The 14,337-nt window shown below is 39.6% G+C and overlaps 1 protein-coding gene across 1 annotated transcript in view; it reads left to right on the top strand.

Annotated features, from left to right (window-relative positions):
- PRKN (parkin RBR E3 ubiquitin protein ligase) overlaps positions 1-14,337 on the top strand; it is a gene marked incomplete at its 5' end in the record, with an annotated part of 579,674 nt that overhangs the window by 454,623 nt on the left and 110,714 nt on the right. Inside the window, 1 exon segment of the mRNA XM_084261053.1 lies at positions 828-889. Coding sequence (XP_084117179.1) covers positions 828-889 — 62 coding nt within the window.

The raw sequence follows: 14,337 nt of genomic DNA, 5'->3' as shown, positions 1-14,337 counted from the left end.
ACAAGCAGATGCTTCAATTTATGGTAAAAAGAATAAAGCCCGGATGACTCACAGTCTGCACTTTCGTCCCTTGCCAGAAGTGAGTCTAGTAGTGTACAAAAGCAACTAGCAGCCTTGGATTTCATCACCAGGAAGGAAATCACAGTCTGAACAGGTCAGGAAAGTGCATGGTGTCTAGTAAGACGTATTCCCTCTTACTAGCTGGTACAGATGTGAAAATCTGTGGTGACTGTACATTAATCTGATTCCAAAGTTCTGGCAAACCACGCCCCCACCTGTATAGTTGGTTTGTGTTTCACACCTGTGGGTGACAACTACATATTTGGAAACGGGCTATATTTGTAACAGCCAAAATTAAAGTGATCTGGGGAGCCTATGAAATCCTTCAGGGAATCAGGAGAAGCCTGTATTGCACTTAGAAATGAGTCCAAACCTGGTGTGTGAATCAGAATTCAGCTTTGGGCAGCTCCAAGGTTTTGATGTGAGATCCTCTTTTAACAGGCTTTATGGCTTCCACTAAGGGGCTGGTGCTATCTGGCAGACAGTGCTGCCCTTTTCATCTTGTTTTTGTTTGTAGTCCTTTGGGGAAATGGCTAAAATATTCAAGATGTAACCTTTCCAGGCATTCTTGGTAGCATGCTTGGAAACGTGGATTATTTGCTAGATGGTTTTCAGCGTTCTGGTGCACGCAGAACCATGGCTAATCTTTCTAATCTTCTTTATCTAAGGTAATCTGTATATTCTATTCTCTCTGCATCTATGTATCTTATGCTGACAGTGCACTGACAGGAAACTCTAAGATGCCTATTTTTGTTTCTTGCCAACAGCTGGCTGTCCGGACTCCTTGATTAAAGAGCTTCATCACTTCAGGATTCTGGGAGAAGAACAGGTGAGTTAGCATCTCAAAGGCAAGCATCTTAGTGTCATGAAAGATAGACGCTAATGAGACAGTTTTGTCTCTCTCCAGGGAGGCAGAGTGTATCTCATGACCCCCAGTGACCTGAAATGTGGGGAAAAAACCACACAGGAGATATATGTGAGAGATTTTTTTTTTCATTCTATCCATCAGCCTTGACAGGTTATTAATTGGTACATCTGCTATCTGCCACAGCTTTCTGGGTTTCAACAGCAGCAGTAAACAGCCTCTCTAAAAAAGCAGATAGACAATCAGACTAAGGGGTTGATACTTACAGCATGTCATGATATTATCCATCTCTTCTTGTCGCCTTTTTTCTCTCTTAAAAGTGTGTTTCTCATTCAGAATTATAGCTGTGGTTTGCATTCAGAAAGCTATTTCTGTAGAGGGATCTTAGGAAAGCATAACAGTGAATTATGCTTTACAACACCTGCAGGGTGGTCATAATTGTTATTTTGTCAATAATGAAATTAATGTAGAGAGATCTTGAGAAAATGGCCTGAAATTTTGAGACAAGTTGAATTTTCAAATGATGCTTCTGTAATTCATGAGGGCCTGAAAGCTCAGCATTAGTATGTTGTACATAAGAATATCTGCGTCTTTTAATGAACCTGACACCAAGGCTCTTCCACAAGGTTCTCTGAGGGCTGTGGGAGAGGCAGGAGCAGCTCCAGCAATGTTAACTTAATATCTGGTTTCTTAGTTTTTAGATCAGATTACACCCTGTTGCTTCCATTCCCTCTCACTCTCCCATTTTTTTTGTTGCATTTGGGGCTGCTAGGACCTTTTCTAGGCTTGCAGTTTTCCTCCTCAAGCCCTCCTCTTCAGTTGTTACAGAAAGTCAAAAGCCAGATTCCTCAGGGACTCAGCTTTTCCTCAGCAAGAAAGCAGCACGAAGGGGAGTCTGGGATAATTTGACTGACAGGAATGGATAAAAAGAGACAGCACACATTTCTGGACTTCCCAGTTCAAGAAAGATGTAGGAACTACTGGAGAGAGTCTAGAGAAGGGCTGGATGAGATTATGAGGGAACTGGAGCATCTCTTTTATACGGAAAAGCTGAAAGAGCAGGGTCTGTTTAGCCTGGAGAAGAGAAGACTGAGCCGGGATCTCATCAATGCCAATAAATATCTAAGGGGTATGTGTTAAGAGGATGGGGCCAGACTCTTCTCTGGGCTATAGGAATTGCCCAGTGACAGGACAAGGGCCAATGGGCACAAACTGGAACACAGGAAGTTCCACCTCAAGATAAGGAAAAAAACCTTCTTCACTGTGAGGTGACAAAGCACTGGGACCAGCTGCCCAGAAAGGTTGTGGAGTCTCTTTATCTGGAGATACTCAAAAACCTGCCTGGACGTGATCCTGTGCAACCAGCTCTAGGTGATCCTGCTTTAGCAGGGAGGTTGGACAAGAGGATCTCAAGAGGTCCCTTCCAACCCCTGCCGTTCTGTGATTCTGTGAAGACAGGCTGGGCCAAAAGAGATGCTGGAAGCAGGAATCTGGTGAGACTAAGGAAATAGAAATAAAGGAAATTATGACCAGCATAGATGGGGGCAAGAGACCAGTTAGAGCCAGCTGACTAAAGGAGGGCAGTGTGAGATGAAGCTTGAGGACACTGAATGGATAGGACTTACTGGTGAACAAGGGTAGGAGTAGAAAGCAGAACAGTAGGGATTAGGCTCTAACAAAGAGCTGGGACCAAGGACTGGAAGGGAATGACCAAATACGGAAACTTGCTAAAGAGATTGGTAAATAAAGCAAGATCTGTACTCAGTGAGCTGCATGAGGAGGTCAGCTGAGCAGAATAGGAAGAGTAGGAGAAAAGAGGTATTTGAAAGAAAAGTAGGGAGCAGCTAAACCAAGGACGATGCGTATGAGGGAGAGTGCTGAACCAGTCAGACTTTGATAGCTCCGCTGATAGAGCTCTGAGGACGGAGTTGTAGACCTCAGCCTTGCTAATAACCACTGGCAGAGCAATATAGTTTAATTGATGGGCTTTTTTTTTTCTAGTTGCTTTTTAGAGAAGGAAGTTGTAGACATAAAATTGAAGGCTACAAGAGTTAAGAGTACAAATGAAGAATTCAGACATTAAGAAATGTCAGATTTGAGTTTATTTATGTCATCATATTACTTTTTTTCTTTGTTCCACTCACCTACCCTTACACCTTTGCACTAAGAGAGTATTAAATCATATGATCCCATGCAAACTTCAGAAGTGGGATGATGTAAACCACAAGGAACCAAAAAAGGAAAGATAATTAATTTCTCTCCAATAATAAGAGAAGCCTTGAAGAGAGTATAGAAGTTTGATAAGAAAAGCCTTGCTAATCAAGTAAAAACAGGGGCTTTGCCAGATGCAGTATTTTGATATTCTTTTGGACTTTCATAATTAAATTACTCCACTTTATATTAGATACATCTAAACAGATGAGAAATGATTGCCATCGTGCATAAGGAGTGTAAAACTATGCAGATGGAAAGGTTCTTTGTAGAATGGGTCTGATCTATAAATATTTGCCTTTCTCTGAAGCTGGCTATGCCAACAGGTTGTTTGGATTCAGTGGTTATCATCATGGTCTTAACTGATGTCTGCAAGTGATGGGCATTGGCAAGTGGCTGGAATTACTCCATAAACCCATACAAGCATAAAGACTATTGGAATTATATTCTGTCACTATAAAACATTGTTATCATCAGTCTACTGATGACCACAGTGCTTGACTTTAGCACATCCGTTGACACTTAGGGAGAAGTTGGTGTGAAACCAAGGTAAAAAAAAATCAAAATACATCTAAATGAAGAATGAAAGAATTTTCAGGCCAAGTCCTTATTTGTGTGCATATCTAATTGTTTCTTATTTGGTTATATATCTACTTTTTAAAAGATCTGAAAGTGTGTCTTTCTACTCTCATGTATGCTACATAGGAAAAAAATTGTAACTAATAACACAGTTTTATCCATACGGCTTAGAATTTTTCAGTATTATCAATCAACATGTATTTCTTCCACTCCGAGCAACAGTCAAAGAACAGGGACATGTTACTGCTTCACATCCAATCTTGATTTATTTTTGAAATGCTTATGTGTTTAAGGCCAGATTATAAAAGCAGAATGGACTATTGTGATAATCTGTTCTGATCTCCTTTAGAATAGACATTACATGACTTTCTTGGATTAATTCTTGTTTAAACTGGAGTATATTGCCTAGAAAAAGCATACATTCTGTGTTTACAAATCACTTGCAGACATTAGATCCTATTATACCTCTCAAAAGTGAAAGACAAAATTCTCAGCCTCTTTTCTTTCCACCACTACCAGCACCAGTATGGTCCCTAGGTTGCTCCAATTCCTCAGTGTCCAGATCCTTCACATTTCCAATTCCCTTTGCACCGTCACAAGGCACTAGGTGATCACCGTAATAAAAAATTACTTCAAACTATTCCTGCAACTCAGGAAAAGCCACCATACCCCTGGAACAGGACTAAAAAATGGCTTATACAGCAAAAGAGAGACTGTCAGTCAGACTGTCAGTTAATTATGTTTCAGACAGAACAAAGGAAGCTTTTGGTGCAAAATGGACATTCCCACTGGAACTTGTAGGTTCAAGTTAAACCAGTGTCTGCCCAGTGAGGAATGTAATTTCCCTTCTAGGTTTCCCTTGTAGTGTTTCCTATTTATTAATCTAAGAGGTGCCATAGTGCTCTTGGGCATGATGAACACAGCTGAGATTCAGCTCACGATCCATCACACTGCTTCCCAGACAAAAGTCCCGTTCTACATTAGTGGGTGATAGTTGGTTCCTGGAAAAATAACTTCATGTGTGAGTGGGCTGAAAAGTAAATTGTTTCCTTAAACCCAGTTTGCCAACAGTTCAGATACCCCTGTAGCACAAACTTAACCATCCATGTTACAAGTTCATTAGTTCTCAAATTGTTACAAGCTTTATCACCGCTGTTCCCTGTTCTTGGTTTTTTTCCAAGACACTGATAAAAAAATTTAGGTGGCATAAGGCCAAGAATCAATACCTTCAGGATCTTTTTGGAAGCACACCTGCTTAATAATGATTGCCCGTTTACAATTTTATTTTAGATATGTCAGATAGCTAAGTGTTCATCCTCTTAATATATGGCATGTTAATTTTGCATCACTCCAGATACTTAATCAAAATGCCATGCAGCAGCAAGACAAATGCCTTTAGAGGAGTCTGCTTCATCATCTCTTACCTTTATCAACCAAATTTCAGTCAAATTAAAATCAAGCAGCTGTTCTTAATACAAAACCATGGCCTCTACCCTTTGTTCACCAAGTATTTGTTTCCTGTAAATACTTACAGTATATAATTTTTTTGATGTCATTAGGAGAGAAAAGTTTTGACCAGCTTGCAGGATTCAGCCACTTGAAAACATGTGTCTGCCTCTCTACCTGTCCATCCAAATAAAATGTTTCTTTATCTAAATGTAAACATTGGAGAAAAAAATATGCTGAGAAAGAAAGGCTTTCTGTTTTTCCTAAAAGCATTTCTATAATAAAGCAACAGTAGTCCAAATAGCCAAACTTCTCAATAGTCTCCTGGACATGTAAACTCCCATATCTCCTGTTCCCTCAGGAATGTACATTCTGGCAGATTCATTCTAGCTAGAATGTCTCTTCTAAAGTTTAGTTGGTGGCAACAAGATTTTATGGAAACACAATCATGGTCTCTGTGGTGCAAACTTCCCTGGTACATGAAATGCATTGCAAATACCTACCTTCCCACATAAAACTAGCTTGCAGAGTAACTGGCTTAATATGCAACCCAAATACATTTAGCAACAGATTGCTACCCCACTTGGTACATGACCTATTGAAAAGGTGCCAGGGCGTCTGACCTAGAAAAGTCTCCAAAAGCAGCCTTGACTGGTCTGATTTGGACATCCTTGTCACAGGCTTTCCCAGTGCACAAAAGTCTGTAGAAGTTAGAGAGTCTCAGGGACATGCAGCCCCTGGAAGTGTAAAGCCTGAAGCTTTTTAACTGTCCATTGCTCTGTTGAGCTTTTTCGTGCAATTTGATCTCACTGTTCATAATCCATCATTTTCCCCTTGCATAATGGATGCAGACCAACCTGCTGGGTAACTGCTTCACTTCAGAGGTACCTGAGATACACTGAGGATTGGGATGGAAGTTTTACTAGCAGGGGAGCTATTGAGAAATAGCACAATATATGAAAGCTGGTCACCTGCGGGAACCATTTGCCCTGTCAGGTTGGCTGTCTCTGCATTTAAATGCAAATAGTCCTACAAGGGGTGATAGTACAATCTGCTTGCAAAAATATGTTAAAGATGCACTAATCATGGTCTTCGCCCAAATAAAGTGGAAGCCAGGTAATTCAACAGGTCGGTGGCAGACAGCAGAGAGAACACATTAATTCAGATCTGAACACCACAATATTCCAACGTAGCAAGATGACTTGTAGTGAACTGTAATGGAGTCACCCTAATGAATCTCTGAGAAACTTCCCTCTTCTCCCCAAAGTGATAAAAAATAGTAATAATTAAAAAAAAAGATTTTAAAAAATCTTGTTTAATTGTTTAAATGGAATATTTTGATTCATTAATAAAATAGCAGCTATATCTGAAGCTGGAAGGGAAAACAGCGCAAGAGCAAGCAATCTGCTGCTATACCTGAGTGCCCCCAACAGGTCACAGCACAGATGAAGCAGATGACATGCTAGTGGCAGGAAAAGACACTGTTAAGAAATGTATAGCTGCACTTCTCTGCTCTATCATCTGCTCTGACAACTTTGCAGAATGCATTGGCCGGTTTCTGGATATTTTGACAGGGGAGTGATCAATTTTAACAGAAGTCCCCTACCAGCTGCTACTGAAACCCCTAGCACTGCTGGCTTTTTCATTAGAAATGTTGTGGGTGTTTGTACCCCTGGAATCTGAGCAAGCCACAGTGGGGGCACTCCTTTTGTTTTCCTTTTTTTTTTTCCACATTTCTTGGTCCAATTGGGAAAAACTCATGCAAAGGAATGCCCTGCTGTGAAAATCTGCAGATGCACATCCCCATACTGTTCATAGGTGGTGTAGGCTTCTGCTAGGTTTTTCTGTGAGCTGTAATTTGGGGATAACAGAAATCTGATTTGAAGAGAGCACAGTGTGGACAGACATCCCTTACCATCAACTGAGACTTTAAAGGAATTTTTACACAATACATATGAGTGGTAAGAGGAAAGTACTTTTGGGGAGTTTTTGTTTGCAGTAACTCCTGGGGGAAATTTTTTTTAAGTATATGCTACAGAATATGAAAGTAAAGTCAGCCTTAACTTAATTGATAAATATTTACCCATTCAGGCAAAAGTAATGTCATGTGACAATTCTAATTAATCAGCTGAGTTTAGTGTAAGAATCTGTCAAATATGATCAACAAAGTGCTTCTCAAGCATTTGTGGTCAAGATAAACAACACTTGAAAAAAATGTAAATTACTTCTCAATAATTCACATGCTGTTTACAAAAAAAAAATCACTGAAAATGTATCCAGTTCATAATTACTAAACCTAAGCTATTTTGTTATTATTCTCAAATCTGTATCTTTAGAAGTATACTTCCTTGGGGCTCTGTTCTTTCCTAGACAGTCCCCTGGCTTCAGCTACTATTCAGTGTGAGTGGTACCTATACACATCTCTCCTTTTATTCCACTTTTCTGCCTAATACCTGATTTCTGTCCATCTCATTTGGCTTACCTTTGTATTTGTCATCATCATCCTATCACTCTCCCTACATCACTTTTTTTTTAAATAGCTGTAATTACACAACAAACTTTACCACCTTCCACTGTCATATGACCAGTGATGTATCTCTCTTCCTATGTTATTACCTACTTTGAACATCTCCTAACTGCCTTCTTGCCTGACTTCAAAGGTAATTGGAATCTGAGTTCCTCAGCTTTGTCTTTCCTGGATTATCAGAGCTTTATTCTCTTTGAGTTCTTGTCATAGGTAGGGCATCTCTACTTCCTCACTCCTTTTTTAACTTCTTGTCTGCGCACTAAAATAAAAGCAATTTATATTTGACTCAACAGCGGAAATAAATAATGGAGACAAAGAAAGGAGAAGGTATCTGTGATCAAAATCAATTTAAAGGATATTCTTTTCCTGTCAAACTAAAACAAGATGTCATTTTGTGTAGGACCAAAATTTCCATTTGTTCACTTGCCTGTAACAACTACCAGTGAAAAACTTGAGCGCCTCTTAAAATAGATGAATTCTCTTCAACCCAACTTTTATTAAATTCAGAGACAAGATTTGAATTCCAGTGTTCAGAGTCTCAAGTGGATGTAGAATATGGGACTTCTTCCATTCCTTGGATTACTTTGATCTGCTTTCATGGACTATGCATCTGTTCACTCATGTGACTCAAGAAGTGGAATTCCTGGAAGCCAGATCTACTTCAGTGAACCTCAGTTCCACACTTTGTGACACCCCACAGGGGTCACAGAGAACAGATTGTTTATCTCCAGAATTCAGTCTGCTCAGACTGATCTCACAAATACCTGCTGGAAGATCACAAACTTCTAATTGCATGTAAATACAGTGCCAAGCCATACACCGTGATTAGCCCACTTTCTATATGGCATCGTACTGCCTCTCATATATTGTTTGATTTCCAATACAACCTGCTCCAGCATCCTCTCCTCAATATTCTTTATTTTCTGTGTTCATACTACTCATTTTGTGCTTTCTTTCATATCATTCTGCAAACTGCCATCTTTCCTTTCTTTCCCCCTCAGCTCCAGTTTAATTTTATCCATCAATTGTGTTGCTTTGCTACAGCCAAGGGTTTCTTATCTAAATGTTTTTATGAGACCACCTTACCCAATTTTCCATGACTCTCCAAAGTCAGGTAAATTCCAGCTCTCTAGAAGGTGGTTTCTTTCTGGTCTCCTTTGTGTTGCTCCTGTGGAGACAGGAAGGACTTGATGCTCCGCACTTGTTCTTCCTATCCTGCCACTGGCTAGCAGGGCAGCCCAGTAACTCAGGAAAAATAAAGTAACGATGCCCCATGGGGAGCCATGTCAGTCCATCTCTATTTAATCTATGTTTTAGATGGCACTTTTGTAAGCATTTTTACTAGCCCAATGAGTACTAAGGGGTTTGTACTTTAAGTTGCCTAATTACATTATGGAACTAATTCTTGGGGTATTTTGTAAGTGTATAATATATATAAATAAAGTGCTTAGTCTACATTATGGACTAATAGCCTTCACAATCTAATTTTGAAGCACACAGATGGTTATTTGATTTATAGGAGCAGTAAAAACAATCTGACTCCAGAAAGTAGATTTTCTTTCCTCTGAGACCTTTATATGCAGTTAAAAGAAACAAGTAATTGAATTACCTTAGAAATTTTGGCTTTCCATCTACTGTTAAACTTTTGTCCAAAGTTTCCTGCAAGGCTGCTACTGAGCAGATGCTTTCAGGTGTGAGGAAAAAATAGAAAAGAAAGAAAAGTGTTCCCAAAGTGTAAAAGTAAAATTAAAATAGCACAAGTCACTTGTGCTGTGGCAGGGGGGGGAAGGGTTAGAACAGATGATCCTGTAAGATCCCTTCCAACCCAAACCATTCTGTGGTCCTATGATATTAAAGTATAACTTGCAAATTAAATAATATGGCAAGGAATGGCAGTGTTCACAAAGAATATTTTGTACAAGTTTGGTGCATCCAGGTGCATTTCAGTTTTGTCTTACTATTTGAATCCCAGTGCAACTGAGGAGCCTGCAACCCATAGTTAAACCTGGTTCATTCCTGTGTCAGCCCAATGGTTTGATTTACATTACCCGTGATTTACAATATCAAATAGCTGAATTTTCACCGGTTGAAAAGCCAGTACCATTCTAAGACTCAAGGGAAACCATCCCAATCTAGCAATAGGGGAGCAGGGTCTAAATTCTTACAAATATTCAGCTTCCATGTCTATGTTATACTACAATTTATAATAATTTGTTAAAAATAATTTCTAAAGGCCCTGACAAGTCTTTACGAGCAAATACTGCATGAAAAGGCTTCGTGCTGTGGTTGAAAATTTTATTCACTAAAAACTGGAGATATGGGTTGATGAGAACAATTCACACACTGAGCAGAAAATTCACAACAGAATGCAGTTTTCAGAGAAAAATCAGAATGTTCATATACCTTTATATGTTCATCTACCTTTAGCTGTATTAGCACCAGTGATTTGGAGGAAATCATATTTTTTAAAGGTTCATTGGTAAGTTGTTTTTTTTTCAAATAAGCATTGAAATATGTGGTTCTATGGTGAATCTGGCAACTATTTATCTACCTGTATTTCTGAGGATCTTATTACAGTAAAATATAAATGCCTGAGATGCTTTGCTCAAAAACGGATTTCTAGCAGCAGTAGACGGCTGGTGATTTCTTTGTAATTTTATGCCCCTCATTACCATAGTATTTGATGTCCTCATGACTATTAATGGAATTTGGTTCTTAACACTACAGTGAAATCAGCAAGTATCATTCTCCCTCTTTACAAATGGGGAACTGATGAGAAGCATAGATTAAGAGACTTAGGTGAAAACCACAGGAAGGCTGTGCTGCTGCCAGGAATTGAAATCAGGTTCCATGAATGCCAGCTCAGTCAAGTTCCCCATATATTAAACTTAGTAAGACATTTTTCCTTAAAATAATAGGAGTTATTTTTCTCCTTGAAGCATGCAGAACCATTTTACACATGATGAGTGCACCTCTAAATAGAAGGCACATTGATAATAATTGAGTAATAGATATTGTGAAATATTTTGAATGTACAGAAATTGGATTCATCTTTAATGAATGTTCTATATGTGTTAAGATATCTAGCTTAAGTTAGTTTTCTCAGCTTCAACTATAGCACTTCCACAGGGTGAATCACTGTACCTATCTTAGACATCACATGTAAGTCAGAATAAATTCCCTTCTTGGGATTTTGGTTTTTTTCATTCAGTATATTTGGAGCCTGTGTGGCTTGTTTAGCTTAGGTATTTAATTTTTTTGTGTGAGGTGGTTCACAGTCTAAGCTATTTAGTCATCTAAAATACTTTAGACCAGGTGACTTAGGATCAGAATTATTGGAACTGATGCAGCTATTGTGGGAAACAATTTCAAGTTTCAATATGTAGCAAATTGTCTGATCTCTCTTTACTGTTAACGGAACAGGGCATGCCAGGACTCAGTTCTTTTCATGCTGACGCACAAATCTAGAATAGGAAAGGTGAATTGCATCCTATCTCTACTGTTAATTATTAAAAGAGCCTAAGTAACCAGTGCAACCACAGCTATCATGTCTGCAGAAATCCAGACTAAATGGGATGACTCCTACTTTACATCTCCAGATAAGAATGAGATCATGGGATCAAGTCCAGACAAGATATTTAAGGACATTCCGGCAGACAACCACCTGTGGTTTACTCTACCTGTCTTTATCCACTGGCCTGAAACAGAACGATTCACATTCCATGAAGGGTGATCATGGGATCTAAAAACATTCAAGGGCTTTTGAAAACTGACTTGCTTTAACCACGTTAATTGCATCAGTCCTGTGTGATAGGTACGGCTGTGACACATAGGAGAAAATGCCTCCAATAGATATAATCTGCCACTATATGCAAATAATTAATAATTCATGAATAAGTGTTTGGGAGCTTTACAAGCATTTTATAAATGCGCCCTTAATGAAAAGTAAATCAGTCTGGTTTAGGCCACTGAATAAAGACCTAAATCCATTTATGTTATGTGTGACTGTGTTGTGGCAGCAAAAGTCTGTATGTTCTGCTACTACATGTTTTAGTTGGTTGTTGGCTTCGTTGCTACTGTTCAGGCACAAGGAAAAAGAAATTGGAAAATGACATCTTATAAATGTATCTGGACTTTGAAAGTAGAAAAGAGGCTGGTAACTAGATGTCAAGATGTGCGAATGCATTTAGTAGGATCTTTCCTGTCTTAAAGTTGATTTTTTTTTTTTTTTTTTTGCTTTTATGGTGTGAAAATCACTGATGAGAGTACTCTACTGGTTTGGCATGAGTCTTGTGCTGAACCAGTACAAAATGTCAAATTTATTGGACACAATATGAAGGGTTTCTCCACCTTGCCAGTTGGTACACTGGATATTTCCTTTCTGTAACTTTCTCCAAGACAGATTGATTCTTATATGTCTCCCATTTTTGTATATCAACAAAAAATAAGAGTTGATGAGAGGAATCTCTCCATGCCCTTTTGTGCTGAGTTCATTTTTTTAGCTGAGAATTTATAATGGAAATAATTACACTGTCTCAACTACAGTGTCACTGGCATTTGCCTCTTTAATGAGAAGCTGCTAACAATCCCACGTCCAGCACAATGTTCCCTTTTAACAGGGTAAGACACTCACTATCTTCACCTTCAGGTCCAATCTCTGCCTTGAAGAAAATTTAGATCAGCAGAGAGCTTTGCAGCTATGGTTAAACATATTTCTCTTCAAGGCCAGCAGAATGACTTGGAGTACTCAGGAGGTATTTAGTGCAAGGATCACGAGGAACTGAAAATTGTTGAAGTTCAACATTAAATATTTATGCCAGTACTCCAGGTTCAGCATGATAACCACAGAATCACAGAACGGTTGAGGTTAGAAGAGACATCTGGAGATCATCTAGTCCAAGCCCCCTGCTAAAGCAGGATCACCTACAGCTGGTTGCACAGGATCGTGTCCAGGCAGGTTTTTCAGTATCTCCAGAGAAAAAGACTCCACAACCTTTCTGGGCAGCCGGACCCAGTGCTTGGCCACCCTCAGAATGAAGAAGTTTTTCCTCATCTTGAGATGGAACTTCCTGTGTCCCAGTTTATGCCCATTGCCTTTATCCTGCCACTGGACTCTCTCCTGTAGTTCCCTGTCTGTCTTGAACTGGGAACCCAGTACTGCACACTGGACTCCAGATGTGGCCTCGCCAGGGCAGGGTAGAGTGGGAGGAGAACCTCCCTTGACCTGCTGGCCACACTCTTCTTTATGCACCCCAGGATACCATTGGCCTTCTTGGCCACAGGGGCACACTGCTGGCTCATCTAGAGCTTTTTCTACACCAGGAATCCCAGGTTGTTCTCCACAGAGCTGCAGCAGGTCAGCCCCTAGCCTGTACTGGTGCTTGGGGTTATTTGTCCTAGGGGGACAATCCTACACTTGCCTTTTTTGAAATTCGTTACATTACTCTCGGCCCAACTCTCCAGCCTGTCCAGGTCTGTCTGAATGGCAGCACAGCCTTCTGGTGTGTCAACCACTCCTCCCTGTTTAGTATCATCAGCAATCTTGCTGAGGGCACACTCTGTCCCTTCGTCCAGGTCATTAATTAATATGTTGAATAAGATGAGACCCAGTACTGGCCCCTGAGGCACAGCACTAGCTACAGGCCGCTTATCACAATAACATAGGAAAACACCAGCTGAATTGTTGAGTCCCTGCATCCAAGGAGACTTTGCAGTAATGCCTTGTATTTTTCTCAAAATACTGACATCTTGGATCTTCAAGGTCTTCCAGATCCAAGATGCCAGTATTTCTGTCTGCTATTCACACAGACATTGATATTTTGAAGGCCTTCTCTCCTTTTAGGTTTCATTTTTCTTTTGAGAGAAAGTTTTTTTGTGTGCTTTGCTAACAGGCAAAGGTGGATATTTCCAGGTTGGTAAACCTTTTTTTTTTTTCTTCTGTGATGTCACACTTTTATGCCTTTCTGTTCCAGTTTGTTCAGAAGTTGCATGCTATTTTTAAAAACTCAGTGTAACAAGACATGTTATGGCAACATTTGAAGAAGAATATTCTTAAATGTACTCACAAAAGAAGCAGTGGCATCTCTGTCTTTATAATTTAACATTCTTTCTGTCATTTGCGTATGAGGTTTTAGCCCTATTATTTCAGTTTTCCACATGGGATTTCTTTGGCGAGGACTGAAGATTGCTGAGAGAGTTTTTCATTTGTTATCCAAAAAAAAAAGGGACCAAGATTTTCATGAGCAGTAAAGGATAAAAGTTTATGAAGCACTAAATACTGTTGTGAGTGCTGCAACATAAAGCTCGGTTTTGTTCCTTTAGCACATCGTCAAGTCATTCTGCTCACGGAGAAAATTCATGCTACTCCCTTCCTCTTTGGCCTTTTGGATTTTCCTGTTTTCTTTGGGGCTGTTAGGACCAAATGCTTTCATTTATTTCACTCTACAGTAGACCAGATTTATAGGCGAATCCGAAGCCTGGTTTACAATGGTTATATAGCCACCAGTGTGGAACTGCACCAATGCAGAGCCCTAGAGTGGATGTGATTTACATGTACACAGCATGATTTGTACTTGCTCAGCTTATCTCAGGCTGAAAGCAGGGTAAGTTAGACCAGGGAAAGTTATTGCAATAGCATCAGTCATTTTAG

This window comes from Gallinula chloropus (genome assembly GCF_964237585.1).
Source record: "Gallinula chloropus genome assembly, chromosome: 3".
NCBI lineage: Eukaryota > Metazoa > Chordata > Aves > Gruiformes > Rallidae > Gallinula > Gallinula chloropus.
Note: the sequence above shows the minus strand (reverse complement) of the source record. Positions and strands in the feature narration are given on the sequence as shown.